This window comes from Desmodus rotundus, chromosome 8, assembly GCF_022682495.2.
Source record: "Desmodus rotundus isolate HL8 chromosome 8, HLdesRot8A.1, whole genome shotgun sequence".
Classification (NCBI taxonomy): domain Eukaryota; kingdom Metazoa; phylum Chordata; class Mammalia; order Chiroptera; family Phyllostomidae; genus Desmodus; species Desmodus rotundus.
The window spans coordinates 28,780,927-28,804,726 of NC_071394.1; the positions used below are offsets into that span (position 1 = coordinate 28,780,927).

Consider the following 23,800-nt stretch of genomic DNA (forward strand, 5'->3'; position numbering starts at 1 on the left):
ACTTTAACACAGGGAAAGCGGTTGACTTTATGTTATGTATATGTTACCACAATAAAGCAACAAATAAACGAACAAATGCAAAGGATTAAAAGGAAGCCAATTACTTGAACAGTAGTTATCAAGATATGAAAAGGGAAAAACACTGGGGAGTATATTAACATACACTTCTCAAAATAACATTAAATAACAAGATCGAAAGGTGCGTCTACTAACTAGTAACTAGTGTAATTTCGAAGCAGTGCTGGGCGGAAGCGCCACTTTGAGTTGTCGGTGACAGCTGTAACGTGCCATGAAGATGTCTGCGATCTCTGCTGGTACTGCTGCCCCGCCTGCGCTTTGTGGTTTGTGACCCTAACAGGAGGGAATGCCAATGGCAGGCAGAGGTTAGTGGAAAGGGATATAATGTTTTTCTCATCCAAATTACAGAGCTACCGAAGTCTATGCAAGAGCTCTTTGGGGGGCCCCCAGACCCCAGGTGAGAACCCTCTCAACTAAACATCCCTGAACCCTCCTGATGACAACGGTGGGACCCGGAGAGTGGCTCCTGGCGTCCTTCTCCGGGTTGGGAATTATTACATGATCCACCACTCAAGGGCTCCGCGAGAGGAAGAGAGCCAAGGCAAACAAGAGGTGTTTTGTAAAACTGTAAAACTACCGTGCTTTGCGTCAGGAGTTAACGGGGAAACCTAAGAGTCGACAGAGTCATCTCCCCGCACCCCCAGCACAGATCCCCCAGGTCTCAACGTTCCTTCTGCATTTTTGCTCTGCGAACTGTAGGAACAAAACACTGGATACTTTTTGTTAAAGAACGCCTTGCCCCCAGGGCATGGGTGATAGGGTGAAGGTGGTCAAAGGTACAAACTTCCAGGTAAAAGGTAAATAAGGCCTGGGGATGCAATGTCCAGCATGGTGACTATAGTTAATAATATTGTATTGTATATTTGAAAGTTGCTGAGAGTAGATCTTAAAAGTTCTCATAAAAAAATTGTTAAGTATGTATGATGAGGGATGTTAAATAAAATTATTGTGGTGATGATTTTGCAACACAAACATATAGCAAATCATGCTGTACACCAAAAATTAATACAATGTTATATATCATTTATATGAATTTTAAAAAAAGAATACCATGCTCCCTGTTAAAACATAATGCTATGAAATATAACGTACACCAATAGATTTGAAAATACAGACAAAACAGGTGATTTTTTTTCTAAATTTTTTAAAGATTTTTATTTATTTTTAGAGAGAGGGGAAGGGAAGGAGAAAGAGAGGGAGAGAAACATCAGTGTGAGGTTGCCCTGCACTGGGCACCTGGCCGGCAACCCAGACGTGTGCCCTGACTGGGAATCGAACCAGTAACCGTTTAGTTCACAGGCCGGTGCTCAGTCCACTGAGCCACACCAGCCAGGGCACAACACGTGTAATTTTTAGGAAAAATACCAGCTATTAAATAGATTCAAAAAGAGATAGAAAACCCAAATAGATGAATGACTCTTAAAGAAAGTGACTTAGTTGTTGAATATATCCTGTTTACAGAGGCGTCCAGCCCAGGTGGTTTAAGAGTTTTACTAGCTCTTGAGGACTTCTCTCCCTGGTCCTGCATAGATTTTGCCCCTCAGGCCCATGCTACCTGAAGCTGTGGAATTCGTCCCAAACCCTAAGTCATCACAGTTAGGGACCCTGAGTCAAATATGTCCCTCCCATGACGCCGCAGTACCGCTGCACCCAGAACGATGCCTTGCACACTATAGATACTAATATCAGACACGTATTTGTGGAATGAAAAAATAAATGACAAAACTGAGGCAAATAATGAAACAAAAAATAGAGTATTCAAACTAAACAATATGGGTGAGGACAAACAGCTAGGTAAAATGAATGGTTTTCTTAGTCCTCTTCATTCTGGATAAAATTCAAGTTTGGAAGAAGGGCATGGAGGAGCCTGCTTCCCTCAGTGGACGAAACAAGCACACAGGAGGGACACCGGCCTCTGGGCACATAGGGATGAACGGGACCTCCAGGGGGAGGGCATACATTCCTGGGCCAATAGTCCCCCAGATTTAAGAATTCTCCTCCTTTCACTGGGCCTTGCATGGCCTTTGGAACATGGGGATTCTCAGTGCACATTTACTCAATGAGTGGATCAAGTCGGCTGGAACAAGCTCGAGTGTCAGGGCTGGGAATGAAGAAGTAAGGATGACCACTTACTGAGTTTTATAATGTCTAGTCACTGGGGTGTACACCTGAAACTGATATAATCTTGTAAGTCAACTGTAATTGAAAAAGAACCAGAAGTCCTCATCTTCTGGTTCATGTCCTAATTTTGCAGGCACCTCCACACAGAATAAAAAATGATTAAAAACAAAAAAGGCAGCGTCTTGCAGCCTTTGCCAGGTCTGAGCCCTTTGGACTGGATTCGTCTGCAGTTGACTTCATGGTCCCACCTGACTTTGAGGCCTCTGGGGCTCATCCTCCCGGGGCTTCTCATGGCCAAGTGCCCATGCTGCACTCACTCCCTGGTACCGTCTCTCCGAAGGAACCTCCTGGCTCTCAGCCTGATCCTCACATGCTCATGTTCATCTTGTCCCCTCACCAGCCCCCAGCCCCGTCCCCTGCATTAGCTCTTTGTACATCTGGCCGTCCATCTTCCTCTTCGAAGTGCTTACTCATTGGCTGGCTGTGGGCTAATGATAACTCCTCCCCACCCCCATCCCAGTCCCCTGAGCAGCCAAAATACACACATTGACTTCCTTTCATTGTTCCCTATAAATCAGCATCCTCTGGATACACTGAAAGAAGGATTTTTCTGAGTTAATGGCTCTAATTCTTGGCTTTTGAAGAATCTTACTTGGCTTTGGTTTCACATCCTGGCTAAATCACATGAGTTCCCCTCTGCAGCCTTCGTGCTGGCAGTCCAGCCTACTGTGTTCGTCCAACCTGCTTTAAGGCCTCAGAACTATGCGATGGTAAGTTAACGGGCATCACACTGCTGAAGGCTTTGAATGTGCTTCCCCAGCGTACGTCAGTAACAGTTACATACATCACCCTTAAATAGCAATATAAAGGGCATCAGAGAGCGAAAAGATGCAATTTAGAACATTTCAGAGGAGACATATTGTCCTCCACAATCTGGGAGAGTGAAAAGCAAAGCAACTTGTGACGGACTGAATTGCATCCCCTGAAATGCACACGTTGACGTCCTAACTCCTAGTACCTCCGGATGTGACTGCATTTGGAGACGGAGGTCTTTGAAGAGGTACAGTAAGATAAAATGAATGCACGTGTGGACCCTAATCCAATGCCGCCAGTGTTCTTCTAAGAAGAGGGAGTATGGATGCAGACAGGCTAGAGAGGAGACCGGGTGAGGACCCAGGGAGATGCCACCTGCAAGCCAAGGGGAGAAGACACCAGCCCTGCCAACAGCTTGACCTTGGACTTCCAGCCTCCAGAACTGTGAGGAAATAAATTCCTGTCGCACAAGCTATCAGCCTGTGACGGTGTTATGGCAGCACTAGCAAACTAATACACAACGCAAGTCTCTACACCATTTCCTCTCAAGAATACATGAAATGTCTATAGTGGATAATTCAGGCAAGTCCTTAAACTACCTTCCCTTGTATTTTCAGTACCTAATAGTTTTACATAGTTAGACATCAGTTTTTTTAAAGTACAGATGATTGTTCTTTATAATCATTTCCAAAGAATATAAAATACTCTTTTAACACTTTATGTGGGGACCAGGAGGAAGATTATAGAAACCATTTTATTAAAATTGCAAATGATTCTAACTTGTTAAGTAAAGGAGAAAAAAAGATATTAATCAAGAATGATTAACCTAAATGAAGATGATAAATTTTAGTACAAAAAGGTATTCAACTTAAGTTTTAAAAAAATCTGCTGTATGAAGGCTACTCAGCCGTGCATAACAAAGGGTTAGTGATTTTCCTTGACTGCAGGCTCTGCATGCATTAACCAGAAGCCAGAGCAATTTACCTGTCACCATTCTCCCATTCATTTCATGAACATTACCGAAAGGGAGACTCAGGGCTCAACAGATTAGATGTGGCCAGTCGCTTAAAATTCCTGTTTCTTCCTTGGTTAGAAAAAGGTTATTTCAGAGCCTTCTAAGGCAGATTTTTTTCTTGGAGAGCAAATATTTAGTTAGTTAGTTTTGTTTGTGTGTGTGTGTGTGTTTTTTAATAGGGGAGAAGTTCTCATCTTCTGGTTCATGTCCTAATTTTGCAGGCACCTCCACACAGAATTCTGGAAGTAAAAGTTTGTGGATTGGAGATTTATTTAGCCCTCTGCACCCAGGGCCTTCAATATCCCTGAGGTCCAGGAGCCAATTCGCTGTGGCCCCCCACCCACCTCACTCATCTGGTGGCTACAGAGTTTCCTACAGAAGAAGAATGTGTTTCCTTGAAAGCACAGGTATTCGGTGCTACGTCACCTCTTTCACCTCTTTAATGTCTTAATAACAAACCTAGACTCTTCCCTAACAACCTCCAGAGAGCCCTGACTCTTTCGTTTTGTTTTGTTTTGTTTCCAAGCTAAATAGCCTCAGGTCTTCCACCTGTCCTGGATTTGGAAACCTTCACTAGCCCGGTGGCTCCTCACTAGAGACTTTCCTTCCTCTTTGTTCATTTGCTAGTTCCTCTACTCCTTCCCTAGGTATCTAGGTGCCTGCCGTGTTCCCGGCACATTCCAAAGCACGGGCAACACAGCACAGGCCATGGAGCAGACAGTCGCCGTGCAGGCTGATGAACGCTGTGCTGGGACAAGGCACCTGCTGTGGGATGGCGCTGTTGGGGATTAAATCCCGACCTAGAAGGTCAGGGATGCTTCCCTCCATGGGGACCTGAAGATGAGTCCAATTCAGCTGTATGATACAGAGCAGCTAGGGCTGTAGCAAAGGGCTTGAGCAGAGGATTGGCAAGTTGGCTTCTGGACTCCCACCTGCACTCAATAGGTGAACGACCTTAAGCAAGACATTGAACCTGTCTAAGCCTCAGTTTCTTCATGTGTAAAACGGGGATAATACTACTACTCAGAGTGAAGTGTGAACTGCCTAGCACAGTGCCTGACATGATTGGCTCCAGAAGGGTAAGGGTGCATGCTTCCCCCTCCACACCCCCTATGAGCACCAGCCATCAAAGAAGAGGACAGCAGCTATGTCACCCACTGGGGGATGTCCCCAACCACCGCCATCTCCACAAACATATGCTGCAGGTGCCAAATGCACAGGCAAGCTGAGGACAGAATATCCCGGAACTAAAGACGGAAATGAGGGAAGGAGGGAGGGAGAGATTTGAGAGTGTTAAAACATAAACTGAAGCATATTAAAAAATCAAGAGTTTAGCTGAGCAAAAATCAATTTGAATCGGGCAGTATCCCATCTAGTCGATAGGAAGGAGCTCAAAGGAGATGCACAAATAGAGAGACTATTACACATAGAAGGGGGCCTTAACAAGGACGTCCTACCAGACAAAAAAGCTGGTTTATGGCAGGGGTCTGGGAGGTGATCTAACTAGGGCCGACCAGGCGATTCCTGGTTGACGGGTTTAAGATTCCATTGCTTGGACAGCTGAAATCGTAGTTAAGTCTCTGCTTGGTGACATGGACTTAGCATAAGCAACTCCATTTTGGGCCTGTTGTCTAAGAAGAGTTATGGGAAAGGAAGGGGATACACAGTTTAATAGAGAAGAAAAAGGGAGAGAGAAAGGGAGAAAGAATTAGTAGGAAGGGGCAAAACCAAGTTGTAGATTCATTAGCTAGGAAAGCTTTTAACTTTGTGGCTTACTGGAAGTCAGATACTGTGATTTTTTGGGTTCTCCCAGTATTCATCACAAGATAGGAATGAGGAATTCACTTCATACAGTTTATAAAAAACGAATGATAACAGGGATGCTGGCTTATACATAAAGCAGCACATGCATGAAGAGACGTGTTTCATGGGGAACAGAACTCTGGGGCTCCGCAGCAGTCACGACAGCTGTCAGTTCCGATGGCACAGACGCACACTGGGCGCTCTGCTCCTTCGCTGCGCATAGTTTAACCCTGAGCTGTAAGAGGCTGGCTCCGCACACAGGCCGGAGGCCCATCTCTGCTGAATCCTCCTGGGTAGAAAAATCTGGCAACTTATTTTCAAAGCTTCAGAAGGGGTGGGCCCAGGCTAAGGTCAGTTTATACTCTCCAGCTGCAATTTCCCTGCAGATGTTACTCCCCCTGCATTGCCTGTCTGGCTCGTGCCCCACAGCATCTCTTCTCAAAGGCTCTTCCTCCTGCCCATCCACAACCCAGCTTCTAATTTCTCTTCTGCAACGGTTCTAAAACTGAGGTCTCGGGAAGTGTAACTTTTCATGCTCCAACCCAGACCTACTGTATCAGACACTCTAGGCATAGGGACCTGTAGTCTGTATTCTGCTAAGCCTTCCAGGAGTTTAAGACGCATTGTGAAATTTGAGAACCACTGCTGGGCTGCCAGACCTACAGCCCAGCCCCTGCCTAATCCTACTGGCCCTCCCTCCCTTGCCTGATTCTAGTGTCCCCACCCATCCCCCCCAACCCAACCCTTATGCCCCACCCCCCTCCCCTGCCTGATCCTAAGGCCCCACCCCCACTACCCTGCCTGATTCTATTGTCCCACTCCCACTTCCCTGCTTGATTTTATTCTCCCATCACCTTCTATCTCAAAACTTCTCCCTCCTTGGCCTCCAGGGCATGGTTCCACCTTGGCTCTCCCACCCAGAGAGAGTGAAAGAAAGCCAGCCCACCACAGGAACCAGAGAAGGAGCATCTGGAAGGCAGAGGAATTGGTAATTGCCATCACATCCTAGGTAAGAACTGGGGGGTCACTAACTCCAACCATCTCCTTTAATAAAGGAATAAACTGAGGCCTGGAGGAAAAAGGAGACTTGCACAGAGTCCTTGCTAATTAAAAGTCAAGTCAAGACTGGAACCATCCAAATGAATCTGTAACAGGGTGGGTCTCGCCAGATTGCTGGGCAGCAGAGGAGGGGGACCCAGAAGCAGTGCGAGAGCCAGCACCTCCCCCCCACAGAAGGGCAGCCTGGGACTGAAACTGGAGCTGGGGTTTGATAGGCTTCCATACCCCAGATCAACTGCAAACAAAGCCACCGTGGCTACAAAAACCAGCGTGTGTTTTCCCAGCAGCTGAGCAGCTTATGACGCAGGTGACACAGGACTGCGTGGGCCCAGAGGGTCAATACACACATGTAGCAAGATGCGACTAAAGACTCTGCCCCCTTCTGGAAAATAGTGGCCAGAAGAGGGGCAAAGACACCATATGGGTGACGAACATGGTGGGCATTAGCCCGCATTGGTGGAGAAGCCGGATGCTCCATCACACATGGGTTTCTGGGCCGGGCCTTTAAAAACCGAATACGTGGGGAAATGCATGCTCTTCCCACCTTCCCTCACTAGCCTGGTCAGCCACAGGGGGCCCGAGTCCCTGGGCTGGTGGGCCCTGGAGGCCGCCTGGCCTGGGAACGTTCCCAGCACCATTCCCTGAGCGAAACGTGGCAGCAGCACTGGCGCTGCGTGGGCCTGCCCGGCCGGTGAGCCAGGGGCCAGAGGAAAGGAACAGCGTGCAGCAAGTGGGACTCCGGCCAGCACACAGGAGCCAAACTGTGACCCGGAACCTGCCAAGCAGCCTGAATGAGCATGCTAGTGACCTGCATTCCCCAGAGGACGGTGCCTTTAAATGGGAGAAGAGATTCCAGGTGCACCCTTGAATCTGACTTGGCACAGTGTGGCAGGGTTACTTGTCTTTGGGTGTTTTAAGGGGAGCAAGGCTCTGAGGCAGAAACTGCCATTATTCCAAGACTGTATAGCCTTTCAATAAACAACCTCTTTCCTTTTTCACCAAACCTCTGACTCCAGAGTTTGCCTATTGGCAACGAGCAGTAGAATCCCACTGGCTGTTCTGTAACAAATCATCCAAGTTAATCATTCACTCACTCATTCAACACACACTGAGTTTTTGCTGTGGGCAGGCCTCGAGGTCTGGGGACCCTGGGTATAACCTCCAAGTACAAGGCAATATCTCCAACTACAGATGAGCATTTCACGGTCTGCTTACGACTCCTGGGCCAAGAGCAGTCAGGGTCTGAAATCAGTAGGCTCTAGTTCGAGGCCTTTTTATTTGCTCAAAGGCACATCTGCCCCTAATACTTGCATTCTTTCCCCTTTCCCAAACTGGCAGGGGCAGGGCAGTGGAAGAGGGTGGAGTTGGGGGATGGGAACTTTTATTTCTAGGTTTTCTGGACCCTGAGAAAGAAGATACCTATGAAGAAGAGCTTCTGGTGGCTAAGTGGGCTCAAATTTACAAACCAGAGCCTAGCTGTCATTTCTACATAGAGGGCTCTCGTGCAAACCACACTTCAGGGAGAAGCCTGCATTAAGCTGTCTACCTCCTGCACTGACTGAACTGCCTGCCTGCACTGTCTTTCTGCCGTCTGAGCAGCCCTCATAAAACTTTCCTAGATTCCTATATCAAATAGGACAGAGGCTTTCCCTGTCCAATCATAGCTATGCAGCTATGTCCCTCTGCCCCCTATGAGCATCTTTATCAATCAGAGCAGCTCCATTCTGACCAATCAGGACAGTGCCTTTTGGACCAATCAACCTTCAAGGATTTGGAGTCCTCATTTGCATGAGGATAGACAATCAGGGATCAGGGGCAGGGACTTCTGTCTATTAAGTCAGCTCCCCTCTGGCTCAGAGAATGCATTTCCTTTTCCAAAGACTGCATTTCTCTAGCAGGGGCTGAAAGATCAAAGATGAAACACTGAAGACTGGCGCAGGAGCAGAGCAGAGCAGGCTGGTGCAAGGGCAGAATGGAGTTGACAAGAGGAGGGGGTGCAGACCAGAGAAAAGCAGGGCCACCTAGACCCAGGGCCGCCTCGCAGCCACGCTGTTCCACAGCTGCACTGCTTTGTAATTGAGCCTTAGCACTACTGAGCTGTTCTGCAGCTGCACTGTCCTCACAGCTGCACCACAACTGAGCTGTTTGCACTGAATAAAGTTTCTTCACTGCATCCAAATTAGGGATTCCTGTCGGTGTTGAATTGGCAGCAGTGACCATCAGTTGACAGTTTGCAGAAGACCTGAGAACTTTGCCAAATTGTTCAACCTCTCTGAGCCTCAGCTTCCTAGTCTGAAATGGGATAAACCAATAACCACCTTGCAGAGTTTGTCTCCTTTGCATGGCTTAGTGAGCTAGCTGGCATGTCCCTCCTCACATCAGGGCTCAGTAAAGGAGAGTACCCTCCTCAGCTGCTATGAGAAATCACACACTTGGTCCCTGTCTAAGGGTTTACGGTGTAGTGGTGAAAATGAGGCAAGTACAGAAATGACTAGATAGGAATCCTCGGGTCCATGCCACTACTACCCCTCAGAATGTAAGGCAGACATGGCTGACACTTTAGCAGAGGACCCACAGTGTGTGGGGCTGGCCCTGGGAGGGTCCTGCCTGGCAAGGAGAGGACGTGTCACCGGGTTGTCATCCAAAAGACCCTAACTTTTCTCAATACCTAAGCTATGGCATGAGCTATGCCTCCTTACAGGCTGAAAGGATTCCCCACTGCAAAATGAGGAGGGCAGAGGGCAAAGACCAAGACGGTGATGGGGTATCGTGTGCAGAAAAAGCTGTGTGGAAAGGGCCAAGTGCAACAGAAGAGTCAGTACACATGCCAGACAGAATTTAATCGCTCCACGCCACAGCCTATAAATACAGAGGCTCCTTCCCAATCGGGAAGGAGGTGCCGTTAGAGCGTGAGCTCACCCTTCCCGACTCCCTGATCAAAGAGCAAAGTTTCTGGTCTGCTTTACCAAACTCAGTCTTGTTCTGTTGGCAGCACTGGGCAGAAGGACCTTGTTTTGGGACCCTGACCCAAAAGGATTGGTTACAGAAGGAGGTGGCATTTGACCTGGCCTTGGCTGATAATAGGCCTTGACCATGGAGAAATATTCCAGGTGGAAGGAAGAGGGCACTGGGAAAGCTCAGGGAAGGGGGCAGAAGTTCTAACCAGACCAAAGTGGCTTCAGGGCAAGTAAGACTGGTGGCCTCAGTGGGTCAATTCTTTGTGAGCTAGAAACTCTGACGGCTTCCTTCCTCGCTTAGGGTGCCGACAAATATCAATTAGGGGATTGTTTTAGAAAGTGAAAATTCATTTTCTAGCAGCCAATGCTTGAAAATGTTAATAGTCATCAATCCGTTGGCAAAAACTTCCGTTGGCAACAGAGAGCAGGCCCTTCTTGCACTTAATTCCGTAGGCCAGGCCACTGCTTCAGTCACACCACTAATTCAGGAGGTTTCACCCCTTTGTATAAAAAAACACTCTGTGTTTTTACTCATAATTTCATGCCAGGTTTAGTGAGACATGTGTGCAAAGATCGAAATAAGGGCCTCATCACGTACTGTGATTTCCAAGGAACTGAACCTGGGGCTGTAGACAGTGCGTTCTCAGACTGTCTTCATTAGCTTTATTTTTAAGTTGTAAATTAACTGTTATGAAGAAATTTCACTAATTCTGTGGCCTCTGGATTACCCGCCACCCCCAACAGCTCTGGACCTTTTCTAGCAGTGAGGATGCAGCTCCCATCATCCCCTGAGCTCACTATGAAGTCAGCCTCCTTTAAATATCTCCACCTCCCACTTCTGAATCTACTGTCGCTTTGTCACAAAGTGCCCTCTTACAACACAAACATGAATCCTGTGTGGGGGCTTTTGATCAGAAGGGGACTCTATTAGAGGGAAAGGGAAAGGTTTCAAGGCTAGTTAGTAGAAATCCAATGAGCTAGGTTGGTAAATTTAGAACGTACATGTCAACGAGACCATGGGGGAGCCAGGAATACAGTGGGAGTTTGGGCAAGGAGGGTTAAGGTTTCAGAAAGGCTGATATGCCCTCCCTAGTTGCCCTGGCAACAGGTCCACTACCCCTCCCCATTTGTCAGTGCTATAATAAAGAGAAAAATGTGCACAATAAAGCAGGCAGTAACTAGAGGGATGGGGGAGCAGCGTGACTTCCAGTGAGCGCCCCCTGGAGGGGACTGTGGGAGGAGTTTGGGAGGGGGCCTGCGCCACTGATAAAGGATGGGGGATGAGTGCAGAGGGGGAGAATCTGAAGACGTCGGGGAGCTTATGCTCAGGAAAGAACACACCCTATTGCTCCAGCTGTACGTGCCAGGCAGCGTGGTTGCCTAGAAAGAACCTGGGCTGGAGAAAGTGCTCGTCTGTTCTCCTGGTGGCCTGGGAGTGTAGGATCTCCCCGGCCTTGGCCAGAGCCCAGGAAGGCTGAAGCTGTCCAGCAGGCACAGTGGGCGGGAAGGGAATAAGCAGTGATCAACACTGTTGCCTGTTCAAAGTCAACCAGGGGCTCCCACCCCTGCAGAATGAAGCCCAAACTCTTTGTGGGAACCCCGAGGTCCTAAGTGATCTGGTTCCTGCCATCTCGGGCTGGTCTCCAGCTCAGACCGCCTGCCTTAGAGACCTGGCGCCCTGCCTGCACGACCAGGTCCCGCCTCCACACTCGGTCCTCACTGGCCTCCTGGCCCCTCACAGCTCCACATTGTCGCAGTCTTCACCAGGAATGCTCCCCTCAACCAGCCGTTTCAAAGTGCGCTTTGGGGTCCCTGCGGCCCCTTCAGAGGGTCCATGAAGTCAGAACTATTTTCATAATGGCACTAATTTGCCTTTTATACTCTCATTCTCTAATGAGTGTATAAAGTCCCAAAACTTTAATGATGTGGTTTTGGATTCCACGTTGCAACTAACCTTTAAGAAACTAAACCATTTGTCAAGTTTTAGTGTCTATCAAACAAGAATATCCATATCATATGAAAAAATGTCACAATGCTCCTCTTTCTTCTGACTACGTATCTGTGTGGGGCCGTATTCTCTTCATGGAGTCCAACCAAAACAGCGTCTCCTGACCCACTGAACGGGTGAGGAATGAGAATCCAGCTGTGCTCGATGACGCCAGACGTTAAAAAAACTCACAAAACGTGGAACAGTGCTATTCTTCTCACTGATTTTTAAGTTTAGAAAATGCTGTTTTTTAGAAAAGTGTCTTATTTCTGTTATAAGATGTGAGGGGGTTATTCTTGTTATTTTAAAATTAATTAATTACTATTTTTAAAACTTCTCTGTGTCTGTTTCTGATCCAGTAACTCTTGATAGCTCTAACTCCACCCTACCTCAACGAAAGCCCTTTGGGACCCTAAGAAATCTTTCAGTGTGACAGGCGCTGAGACCGAAAGTCTGAGAACCACTGCCTCACACCGAGCCTAGGGCAGGCAGAGCGGACTGTTACTTAACTTGCCCCTCCGGCTGTGCACAGGTTCCACCAAGTTAACGATTTTTTAAAAATGTCTGTGTCCCCCACTACATGGGCGCTTCCTGGTGGGGGTTGTTCTCCTTAAAGCCCCCGCATCTGGCACACGCAGGTAAGAGTGAAACTGCAGGTAAAAGAGTGAAGTAAGAGACGAGCCCCCGCGGCCCCACATCCTAGGCTGCCGTCCAAGCAGCCTGCAGTTATTCATAGGAGAGGCAGAGGAATGCGCTGTATTTTTTTAATTAACTCAAGTTGTTACTGGAACTCGGACCTGAATTAAGACATAAATGATACACTTTTTAAAAAATCAGAAAATTCAAACAAAAAATAACCTAATAAACAACTCTGTTTCTACTCTGTTAAACTTCCAGAGACACCTTTGCAATGAAGTAACTAGTGAAATGCTTTATGCTGCTGGACAACACAAATACAGCCCCAGAAGAAGTGCCACATGGCCTGAGCGATGCTCTGAGCACAGAAAACAAGGGGCTGAGAACAGCAAACAGCCAGGAAACCCAAGACACCATATTCTGAAATGAAGTGAAGGTTGTTCAAACTCAGGGCAGTGACCACAGAGAGCATGGCTTCTCCGTCTTCATTCCCTGTCAAAGTAAGACCGAAAGCAGATTGCTCTTGAGCATCAAGGCCAAGGTTGCAGTGTCTGCCTTCCAATTTCAGGATTTTCACTCACTCAACCATGTTCGTAAGTCAAGCAGCCCTCCCGCATGTCTGAGAGTGGCCATTTGCCACTCCTTGGGGTGGGACAAGTGCCATGTTCCATCCTACTCTCTGTCCCTGGAACAGTCCCTGACAAAATAAGAACCAGGAGGCAATACTGGATGTGGGGTTCATGCCTTTGGCAAAACAGCCGCTGTCTCTTACCTCAGAAGATGGGGGCTTCCACTTCGGAGCCCGAGCTTAGGGCCAAGGAGGGAAGTGAATGCTGCCAACTGGGGGAGGTCCAGGAGTGGTGTGTGTGTGCGAGTGTGTGTATGCAACAAAGAGAGATCCATTCATTCATTCATTCATTCATTCATTCATTCTGAGCCAAGAGAAGGAATGTGCTTTTCTGGTTAAGTGTGGGATTGCTCATTCTGAAAGCAGCCCCATCAGAAACCCAACCATGCAACCGCTGCTGCTGATCTGGACATCAGGCATTTCCAGTCCTCTCTGTCTATTTATACATGTTTATCATCTTGAAATTTGTTTTAAAAAAACCTGTAATCAGCATACTGAAAATTCCCCAGTCCTTTTCGCAGTTGCAGACGTTTCAGTTCACATCAGCACGGAAACGGGGAGCTCAGGAGACTAAAGACACGGAAGGCCCGGGATCATGGGGTCATCGCTTAGCTTGACATCACTGAAGATCGGACTTCTTAACACAGGGCTCTTTGGGTCTCTTTGGTCTCTGTCACTTTGGATGCTGAGGCTACTGGGCCACCGGGCAGTTCCCTTAGTGGCCTTCATAGACTCTAGAGGCTGGCCAACAACATGCAAATGTAAAACAGTTTCAGCAAATGACTTCATGGAATGATAGTTGTGGTAAAGCTATCATTCGTTGCATAGCTACAGTTGACATACATTACCTCGTTTCTCCTCACAAAAATATTCCAAGGATGGCATGAACACTCCCATTTTACAGATGAGGACACTGAACCTCACAGAGATCACACTGCCTAAGAGTACACATCTGGTCGGTAGCAGAACCAGGACCTGCTCTTCCACTGGCTGCCCTTCCTACTCCCCCCGCACCCTAGGCTTACCAGAGCCCGCATTTGCAACCAGGGCGACTTATCTGTACTCTGTGCTTTCATGACCTTTCCTTTCTCTCAGAGAAAGAAAAAAAGTCACCTGAAGAAAGTGTGTCCACTGAATCAGAATCAAAGCCCCCTGACCTTTTGTGTTCCTAACATCCTGACGCAGCTCACAAGGTCCCCACCTGTCTTCTGTGCCCGCTCCTGCGTTCCACAAGCCCTCTGCTCGCTTCCCATGCTGCCAGGCGGGGGAGCATTATTAACACAGGTTAGCTAGACAAACACCATAAAAAATTTCCATAACACACTTGTCCAGAGAATTCCAACAACGACCTTTTCCGATGGAAAATCTTGCCCTTGCACATGAGCGAAAAGTCATGAGCCCCCAATTAAATGGAAGACTTGGAAATAAAAGAGATTTCGTATCATTTTGAAAGTACAACCACCTCCTCAACTCAGGAGGTGCTCATTGCCAGCGAGACCCCCTCTCCCCCAGCATACCCACCAGGGGACCCAGGGACAGGGGAGCTTCAGCAATTGATGTCCAACTCCTGGCCTGGAGATCGGCCCTTAACCACCCATTCCAGCCTGCTTCTGTAGGCAGTACCTGCATCACTCACCCAGGAGGGCTGTCTGGGGGTGGGTCCGAGTGTGTCTGCCTCTGGAGGTGGACCTCGAGGGTGGCCGCTCCCTGGCCTCGGCAGGAAGGAGGAGGGTCTGTCCAAGAATCAGCAGGAGGCAGCCCACCAGCATCTTTTCCATCTTCAAGAAGAGGAAGAGGGGCAAAGCTGTGACAAACACAACAGGGGGAGGGGGCAGGGTGAGCTGTCCGGGTCTCCCAGACCTCCAGGCGCTGCAGCCCTCCGCCCGCCCACCCGGTCCTCTCATGTTTCACACATGCCACTTGTAATTAAAATGCCATTTGCGTGAGTGATCCTTAAGAACTCAGGTAACCGACCGCAATTGGTAGGTTCCTGGTCACTCTGAGCAGAGCGTGCATAGTTGGGATTTTTCATCACTTTGGTCACTGTCAGACTGAATAGAAACCCTGAGAGGAAAAATATCCATCCTGAAGTTTCTTCTCAATTACGTTTATTATCAATTACTCACAGTCACATTCTATATCTTGGACTTGGAAAGGGAAAAACCACATCTGAAGATTCCAAGTAATCATATTCCTTCAGTCTAACAATAGTGAATAGCACAAATTAATAGACATACATTTCCCAAGAAATTCATGTGTAGGTGACATAAGGTAGCATCACATAGTTAGCCTCCCAACCTCCCACGCACATCCACTCAGAAGTAGCATGACGCAGTGGTGAAGGGCTTAGACCCTGGCACTAGAGTGTGTGGCTTTGAATCTTGGGTCCGACACTTCGTGTGTGTGACCTGGGTGAGCTACTTAACCTGCCCAAGCCTTATGGGAATATGAGATAATATTAGTTAATGGAGTGAGGTAATACATGTCACTACAGCATGCAGAACGGTGCCTGGCACACATGGGGCGGTGGGGACAACCAAGCAAGCAAAAGAGCTAGGGGACAAGAGAAGCATAGGACCAAACCAGATGCTGAGTGAGAAGCTCAGCGGGTATGAAGGCTTTGGAGGAAGGGTTCTAAGCAGGGAAGCGACGTGGTCAGATCCAGGTTTTCCCACGATGGCCAATCTCAGTGTGTCACGAGGGCTGAGAAAGGTACTCGGTGAATGATGTCAAGACTATTCTGCCTGGGGGCAAGACCCCACGGAGAAGGCCATGTTCTGGGACGGGTTTATATGCATTCTTCCGTAATCAATGAAGATCATGGGGGTGTCAGAGCAATTTATTAATTGACGCAAATTAGGTGTAGAGGAGGAAATATTTAAGAAGGAACAACTTTTAAGTAGTATCATTTGCATACAAAGTCTTCACTAAGTCCTTATCTTGGTCTTGGCAAGTTCACCCAGGGACTTCATTTAATCCTTACCCCTATCTCACAGAAATCAGAGTTATAATGTCTGCTTTTTAGAGATGAGGAAACTCATCTGAGGCTCAGAGAAATTTCATAATTTGACCAAGGTCACACAGCTGAAATTAGTGACAAAGTAGAGATTCCAACCCAGGGTAAGCAGGCCAATTTGCCAGTTCACTGATTAGCAGAAAATTCAATTATCTGCAGGTCAAATCACCAAAAGTCAATTCGTGAAAGGCCATAGCTGAGTCAACTTCAGGGGTGGAAGGAGGGCAGAGCCAGGGCAGGGACCATTTCCGGAGCTTAAATAGCAATACTCAATAATTAAGCGAACTGTCTGTTCAGCAAACTCTTCCAGGAATTGACCTGGAGATAAACTCCGCACGTCAACCTCAAAGCCTGCAGGTTTTCACACTTGTTGTACTGAGGTAGTTTCATTTTCAGTATGCATTAAAAATACATTAAAATAGCCAGTGTTTATTCAGGGATTACTATATGCCAGGCACTCAGCCAAGTGCTTTAAAGGTATTAAATCACTTAATTCGTACAGTAACGCGGTAGAGTTAAGTCACTTGGATGAGGTTGTGTGGCTGAGAGAGGGGTAAGGCTCCGGAGCACGGTAGCTCATCACAGATAGCTATGCCCCCCTTTTTAAACAAATTAAACTATTTACTGATTGGACTGGTCCCTTTTCATAGCTTTAACTGTAGGATTCCTTCTGAGAACAGGAAGAAAACTTAGAAGTTTTTTGCCTCTTTCTCTGGTATTTTATTATTATCAATCTAATTTTTCAATCACAGTTTATGTGTTTCAGTCGTTCTTTAAACAAAAAACTCTCTCTTATCTTAACCTGGTTTCAAGCTTCCTTGATGGTTATTCTACGTATGTTTCATCATTTACGGGTTGTTCACGATTTTAATGCTGTTCTCCTTCCCCCGAATGAGCACACACAGCAGTCCCCCGGATCTGCGGTTTTGCTTTCGGCGGTTTCAGTTACCTGCAATCAACCACAGTCCAAAAATATTAAATGGAAAATTCCCGAAATGAACAATTCCTAAATTTCAAACTTCGCACTGGTCTGAGCAGCGTGATGGTATTCCCACTCGGCCCCAGCCTGGTCGTGAATCACCCCTTTGTCCAGCGTCTCCTCGCTGTCTACGCTCCCCGTCAGTTGGTCACTTAATAGCCGTCTGGGTTATCAGATGACCATCGAGGGATCGCACGGGGCTTGTGGTCAAGTAGCACTTGTTTTACTTCCTAACAAAGCGCAAGGGCAGTGATGCTGGCAATTTGTACAGAGCAAAGACAAACATAAAGTGCTTCCTTTAAGTGACAAGGTGTACATGTATAGGGAAAAGACATAGTATGCATAGGATTCAGCACTATCCGCGGTTTCAGGCACCCACCGGGGGTCCTGGAACATGTGCCCTGCAGATGGGGGGCGGCGACTGTACAAAGCCGTGATTATTTATTTCAAAGTATATACAACATGCTCTCAAGGCCCACCTCCATCCTAACACATTTGCTCTTAAATCCAAACACTTAGAACACGATGTGGGAGATAATTAGCATTTTCAAAAAAACTAAGTATTAATTCATGTGGTTTGGATTTATTGTGGACTTCGAGAAGTGTTTGCATTTTCAAGCGACCATTGATAAACCAAAGGCAGTGAGGGTGGGGGAAGTACACAGAGTTAAAAATAATCGCAACTACGCACGCATAAACTAACATAATATTGTATGTCAACTATGAAAAATAAGCTTCAAAAAATGATCTTTAGAAACAGTAAAATAAATAAAACTAAACACGTCTAGCTGTCTAACCCTGAGCAGGTTGCCTACCTACCCTCTCTGTGCCTCAGTTTCCTCATTTCAAACAGGAGGTAATAACAAACCCGGTTGTTGAATGGATTAAATCAGTCCATACAAGTAAAGCGTGGAATCACGGCCTCACACATAGCGAGTGCTCAGTAAGCATTAGCCACCCATTGTCTTGTTACTATTATTGTCATCATATTGCAATCAAACCAGTCGATACATTAGCACTGGTTACTTCTGTCGTACTAAGACATTTAACGTACATTAGCTTTTATGCTTATGACTATTATACTAAAATGATGATATACAGATCCATAATTCAAAAATACATTTTAGTATCTGAAAGTATTTAAAACTTTCCTTTTTCATAATGCACGGCATGGTAAGTCACAGGCTGGTAGAAAATATTTCCAAAACATATATCTGTTATATGACTTCTATCCAGACTAAATCCACTCTTATGATTCAAAAAGAAAAAGACAAAAAGCCCAGCTGAAAATGTGAAAAATATTTGAACAGTCATATCATCAAAGGAGATATTCAGCTGACAAATAAGCATATAAGAAGATGTTCAACATGCTTGGTCTTCAAAAAATGCATGTTATAATCACAATGAGATTCCATTAGAATGACTACAATTAAAAGGGCTGATATAAGCAAGTATTGGCAAAGAACTGTGAAGAAACCAGAACCCCAATGCATTGCCGGTAAGAATGCAAAATGTCGCAGTCACTTTGGCAAACAATTTGGCAGTTTCTAGAAAATCAAATGTACACTTGCCAAATGGCACAGCAGAGGGTGACCCACTGTCCTGGTTTGCCTAGAACTGCCAGTGCTTTAACGGCGAGAGTCCTGCACCCCAGGTAATTCCTCCGTGTGGGGAAACTGGGACGTGTCGTCCCCCTACCAGCAACCCCAAAAGACATGAAAACACGTCCACACAAACACTTGGACTCAGATGCTCCTAGAAGTTTTCACTGCAAAAGCCACAGACTGGCACCAACCCAAATGTCCGCCTATGGGTGAATGGATAAATAAATTGTGGCACATCCATACGATGCAATACGACTACTCAGCAGTTGAAGGAATGATGGACTGGATGAATCTCAGAGTAACTGTGCTGAGTGAAAGCAGCCAGACACAAAAAGATCACATACTCACTGACTCTGTTTATATGACATTTGTGTGACAGTGTGCGACACTGTGTGACAGAGAGCAGGTCAGCGGTTCCAGGGGTGGGGGCTGGAAAAAGGGGATGAGCTGCAAAGGGGCATGAGGGAAACTGGGGAGGGTGGTAGAACTGCTTACGTCATGATTACACAGCTCTGCACATTTGTCTGAATTCACCAACTTGTACACTTAAATGGGATGAATTTTGCTGCATGTCAATTATATTTCAAAAAAGCTGCTTAAAAGAAACTAAATGGCCCTGGTCAGGTGACTCAGTTGGTTGGAACATCAGCCCATACACCAAAGGGTTGCAGGTGTATCCCTGGTTGAGGCATGTATGGGATTAATGTCTCTCTCACATCGATGTTTCTCTCTCTCTCTGTCTCTCTCTCTCTCGAAAATCAATGAGAAGCATATCCTCGGGTGAGGATTAAAAATAAATAAATAAATAAAACAAAAGGGGACAAGGATACTGAATACATGTCAACATTAAACCAGTATGGTAATATTAATGTCAGACAAGATAGACTAAAAAACACACACGATAACAGTGAAACAAGAAAAAAATAAGTTGGGGCATGGAGCCCGTGTTAATAATTGTTTCCCAGCTCAGCATTTACAACTGACAGTATCCCGAAGACCAACAGCCAATTCTAACTGGAAAATGGAATGATGTTCGAGAAACAGTTCTTTTCATCCATGAGCGTATGAGAAGGACCTCTGGGCTGATAAAGAGGTTAATTCAAGCTGCACAGGTTCCATAGAAAGCATCTGGGAGCATGGAGAGAATATTTTTTAAAAAATACAACAGCTTTGACTTTTGTTTTAGCAATTTTTCTCTTGTCCTTGTGACAATGCATCCTTTCATTTAGCTTTGCTGAGAGGGTAGGGGAAGAGAGAGAAGGAGATTGTTCCAGCCTCTTAGCTCTGGGTTCTTCTAGGCATCACTGGTCCAAGTAAAGTGATAGGAAATTGGATTCCCACCAGCACCAACACTATGTGCTGTGGGCCTTGAATGGACAGGCCTGGCTCTGTTTCAATATGCTGTGTGACCTCACTGAAGTAACTCAACTATCTGGGCTTTAATTTGTCAACCCAAAATGACAGGTGTGGCCTGGAAGCAGTGTTTCTCAACCTGAACCAGCCACAGGCCAGCACAGCCCTGAAGGAGTTTGGATGTGACATCTTCCAGGGTGGTAAGCCTTGCCTCGGGACAAGACGGGAAAGCGGGGAGGACTCGAATATGTTTTCAGTGCCTACTATGAGCCAGGCAATGATGTAGGCGTTTGGTATATTTTCAGCTCATTTGGTCCCTACAATCATCCTGTAAGGTGGATGAGTTCCCAAATTTATGGATGGAACACTAAGATTCACAGATGGAAGGACAATGTCCAAGGCCTTGGAGCTAGTTAGGTGACCAAGCCAAGATTCAATCCCTGCCATCTCTCAGGAAGTCAGCTGACTTGTTTAAAAAAAAAAAGGGTGGGGGTAGATTTCAAATCACCTTCCCCCAATTTTGAAAGTTCTTAGACACCAGATTCATTAGTTTTGTCCCTCCAAGGCTGCATCCCAGGCCGGCACACTGACTACCCTCTGTCCTCAGAGAGTAATGGTCCTGGAGCTGCAGCTGCCTCAGAGGCCGTACCTCCCTGGCTCCCACCTAATGCCAGAACCCCCATCCTTGCATGGCCGGTGCATGGGACCCCCACCTCTGCTAGGCCTGGAGGCCATGGTTTTCAGGTGGCTCTAAATGTTAGGCTGCTGTTCTCTTTGATGTTGCCTGACGTTGCCTGTCTGTGATCTTCACCCTACTGGGTGAAGTAAAGGCCTGCTTGCCAGCTCAGCCCTTCCAGATACTAAGTCATCTTCTTGCACTTAAGTCCTTTCACCGTTAAGGCAACTTCATCCGCTGAGCCACCCAGACTAGAAACTTGGGGCCCGTTTCCATATGTCCCTCACATCACCATCGCATTCATGAGTGGACAAGCCCTGACCTTCACGCCTCTGCATGGCTGCCCCATCCAGCCCTCCTGACTGTGGCCGCCACTGCAGCAACGCTCCGTCCCTCCATTCCCCCCCACCTCCCCCCCGGGCTCTTCCAGGAACTTTGGAACTTGTTCTTCCTGCCTCGGGTCCTTCAACTCCTGTCCCCTCTCTGTGTGGAACCCATCTACGGCCTTACGGCCTAACATTAACATTCAAGGCCTTCCATGACTGACCCTGCCCACCTCTCCAACTGGGCAGTCCCACGTGTACCCCTGATACCCCTCCCCGCCCAGCAGCACCTGAATAACTCAGGTTCTTGTCATAGCTGGGTGCCTTCACCCATGCTGGTCTCTTGGAGTGGAAGGTCTACCTACTGTCTTCATTCCTCAAGGCTCAGCGCATGTTACCCACTCTCTAAAATGTTTCCCAATTTTCCCGAAGATGACTGACTTCCGCACACCTCTGACAATGGGTTTCTTATCTGCCCTGGAGCTCGGTTTCTTTTTCTTGCTACCCTATCTATCTATCTCCCTGCCCAGACTGAGCTGTTCCTTGGGACCACAGCTTGTCATGTCTGTATCTTCCACATGCTGGGTGCTGAATTTTGGACATAAATCTTTAGAAAACAGATAAAGCTTGAATGAACACATCTATTGCACAACAAAAGATCACTAAGTGTTGAATCAAACCAGCCCTCATTCTACACCAGACAACTGCCAAGGCCGAGCCCAGGTCTTCCTCTTTACACTGTTTGTGCCCGAATGTTGGCGACCCCAATGGCCCCACTCTTGCTTTGGACTCACTGCCTTCCGACTTCTAGAACACAAAAGAGAAATGAACTTCCTTTGTGAAGCCCCTGCCACTTCCATTTTTTCTCTTACTTGAAATTGAACACAATCCTAATTAACAGACTGTTCCTAAATCTCTCCTATTGAATCCATTCAGCACTAGCACTGAGTTCAATCTTCCCAACGCAATACCATGCTTCTCGTGCTCCTGCACAAAAACGGCCAGTGACTTCCACGTACCGTCAGAGTAAAAATCTAGATTCCTTAGCTTATCAGTCCAAGCCCCATAGTCTGGCCCTGTGTTACAATGCTAACCTCACCGCGTCCCCGCAACACACCCCACCAACACACACAATCATTACCCTTGATTCCAGCCCAGTAGCTCTGTACAATGTCCCTTACTCTTTGCTGGTTTGACTGAGTTATGACAACTGAGATAATGGGTAGGCGAATATGTTACTTTATGTGGCAAAAGGGACTTTGCAGTTGTGATTAAGTTAAGGATCTTGAGATGGAGAAACTAGCCTGGATTATCCAAGTGAGCCCAATGTCATCACATGGGTCTTTATAAGAGGGAGAAGAAGGGGCAAGGGAGAGGCGAGAGGGGAAGGAGGAGGAGGAAGAGGGGAGAAAAGGAGAGGAGAAGGAGGAAATTGGAAGCTGCTACGTTTTGAAGATGGAAGAAGAGACTAGGAACCAAGAAGCACAGGTAATTTTTAGAAGCCAGAAAGGGCAAGGAAACAGATTTTTCCACTGAGCCTCCAAAAGGAACACAGCCTTGCCGACACCTTGATTTTAGCACAGCAAGAGCTATTTCAGACTTCTGACTTCCAGAACTGGAAGAGAATAAATTTGTGTTGTTTCAGGCACTAAGATTACGGCAATTTGTTACAGCAGCCACAGGAAACTAATACCTAAAATGTCAATGGGGGATTCCAATGGGGAGTGAGCTACAGCCTCCAATGGCTGATCAAGGTTCCTTGGACAACACTCTTTGAAGAACTTTCCGAAGACGCTAGCTGGTCCACCTGCTCGGCTACTGACTTTACATGCAGATGTTCTGGTAAAAGCTTCAGTTCCAGCCAGCCCACTCTGAGCATTTCTCCATGCTACACACTGGCGGGTTAGTTCACGTGATCTCATTTAACCCTCACACCAACCCTGTGATATAGAGAGTATTGTGCCCATTTGATGGATGATATAACCGAGGCTCAGATAATAATATGAACAGCTAAGAAACACTGAGCACATACTCTGAGCCAGGTACGAAGCACTTCATGTGTGTTAACTAATTTAGTTCTTCCAGCAATCCTGTTCCCCATTTACAGATGAGAAAACTGAGGCACAGAGAGGTTAAGTAACTTTTCAAAATCCTTACGGGGGTGTGACTGGCAGGGTAGAGACTGGAACCCAGGTCCTTCAGGGCCAAGATCAGCATGCTCCGGGCTGTACCCCAACTACCTCTCATCACTGCCATCATCATTACCACCTATTGGTGACAACAGCTCAGGCCACTGGGATGGAGCCCAGCCCAGTCTTTCTCTGTGATCCCCCTTCAGGGTCCTGCTGGGTAAGACACTGGTGGCTGTCTGCTGAGGGAGCCACATGGCAGGATTCAAAAATGATCTCACGTCTGGAGCTCCAAGTGGCAACTGCTCCCTTGGAAGGGCCTCCCTGGTGCTGTTTACTAGCAACCGTGATGACACGCTCCACTCTCCACTTGGCACTTCAGCCCTCCTCTTTCCCGCAGCCCCCGGAGTTATTCCCACGTGCACACTAAACAGGGGAGCCCTCCTGAGCTTTCCTAAGAATGAGGAGCCCCAGGGAAGGGTTCTCTCAAGGGCACACGTGTTCCACACCAAGCCCCAAGGAAAGCACTAAGACACTCTCGTGCCCACTTGACAGGTCTTAAACCCAGCCGCTCACCGTGGGATCCTCTCACGGCCTGCCTCACCGCCTGCCCAGCTTTGCGC

General features: G+C 47.1%; 1 protein-coding gene across 5 annotated transcripts in view; it reads right to left on the minus strand.

The window, feature by feature from the left end:
* The window catches only part of MATN2 (matrilin 2), a 122,005-nt gene that overhangs the window by 95,936 nt on the left and 2,269 nt on the right, over positions 1-23,800 (minus strand). For 4 of the 5 annotated variants that reach the window (XM_053930191.1, XM_053930189.2, XM_053930190.2 and 1 more), the window contains exon 2: positions 14,734-14,901. In XM_053930191.1, the coding sequence (XP_053786166.1) occupies positions 14,734-14,875 (142 nt within the window). In that variant the 5' untranslated portion in view covers positions 14,876-14,901. The remainder of the gene's footprint in view (positions 1-14,733; positions 14,902-23,800) is intronic. The other variant, XM_053930188.2, reaches the window with a different exon arrangement.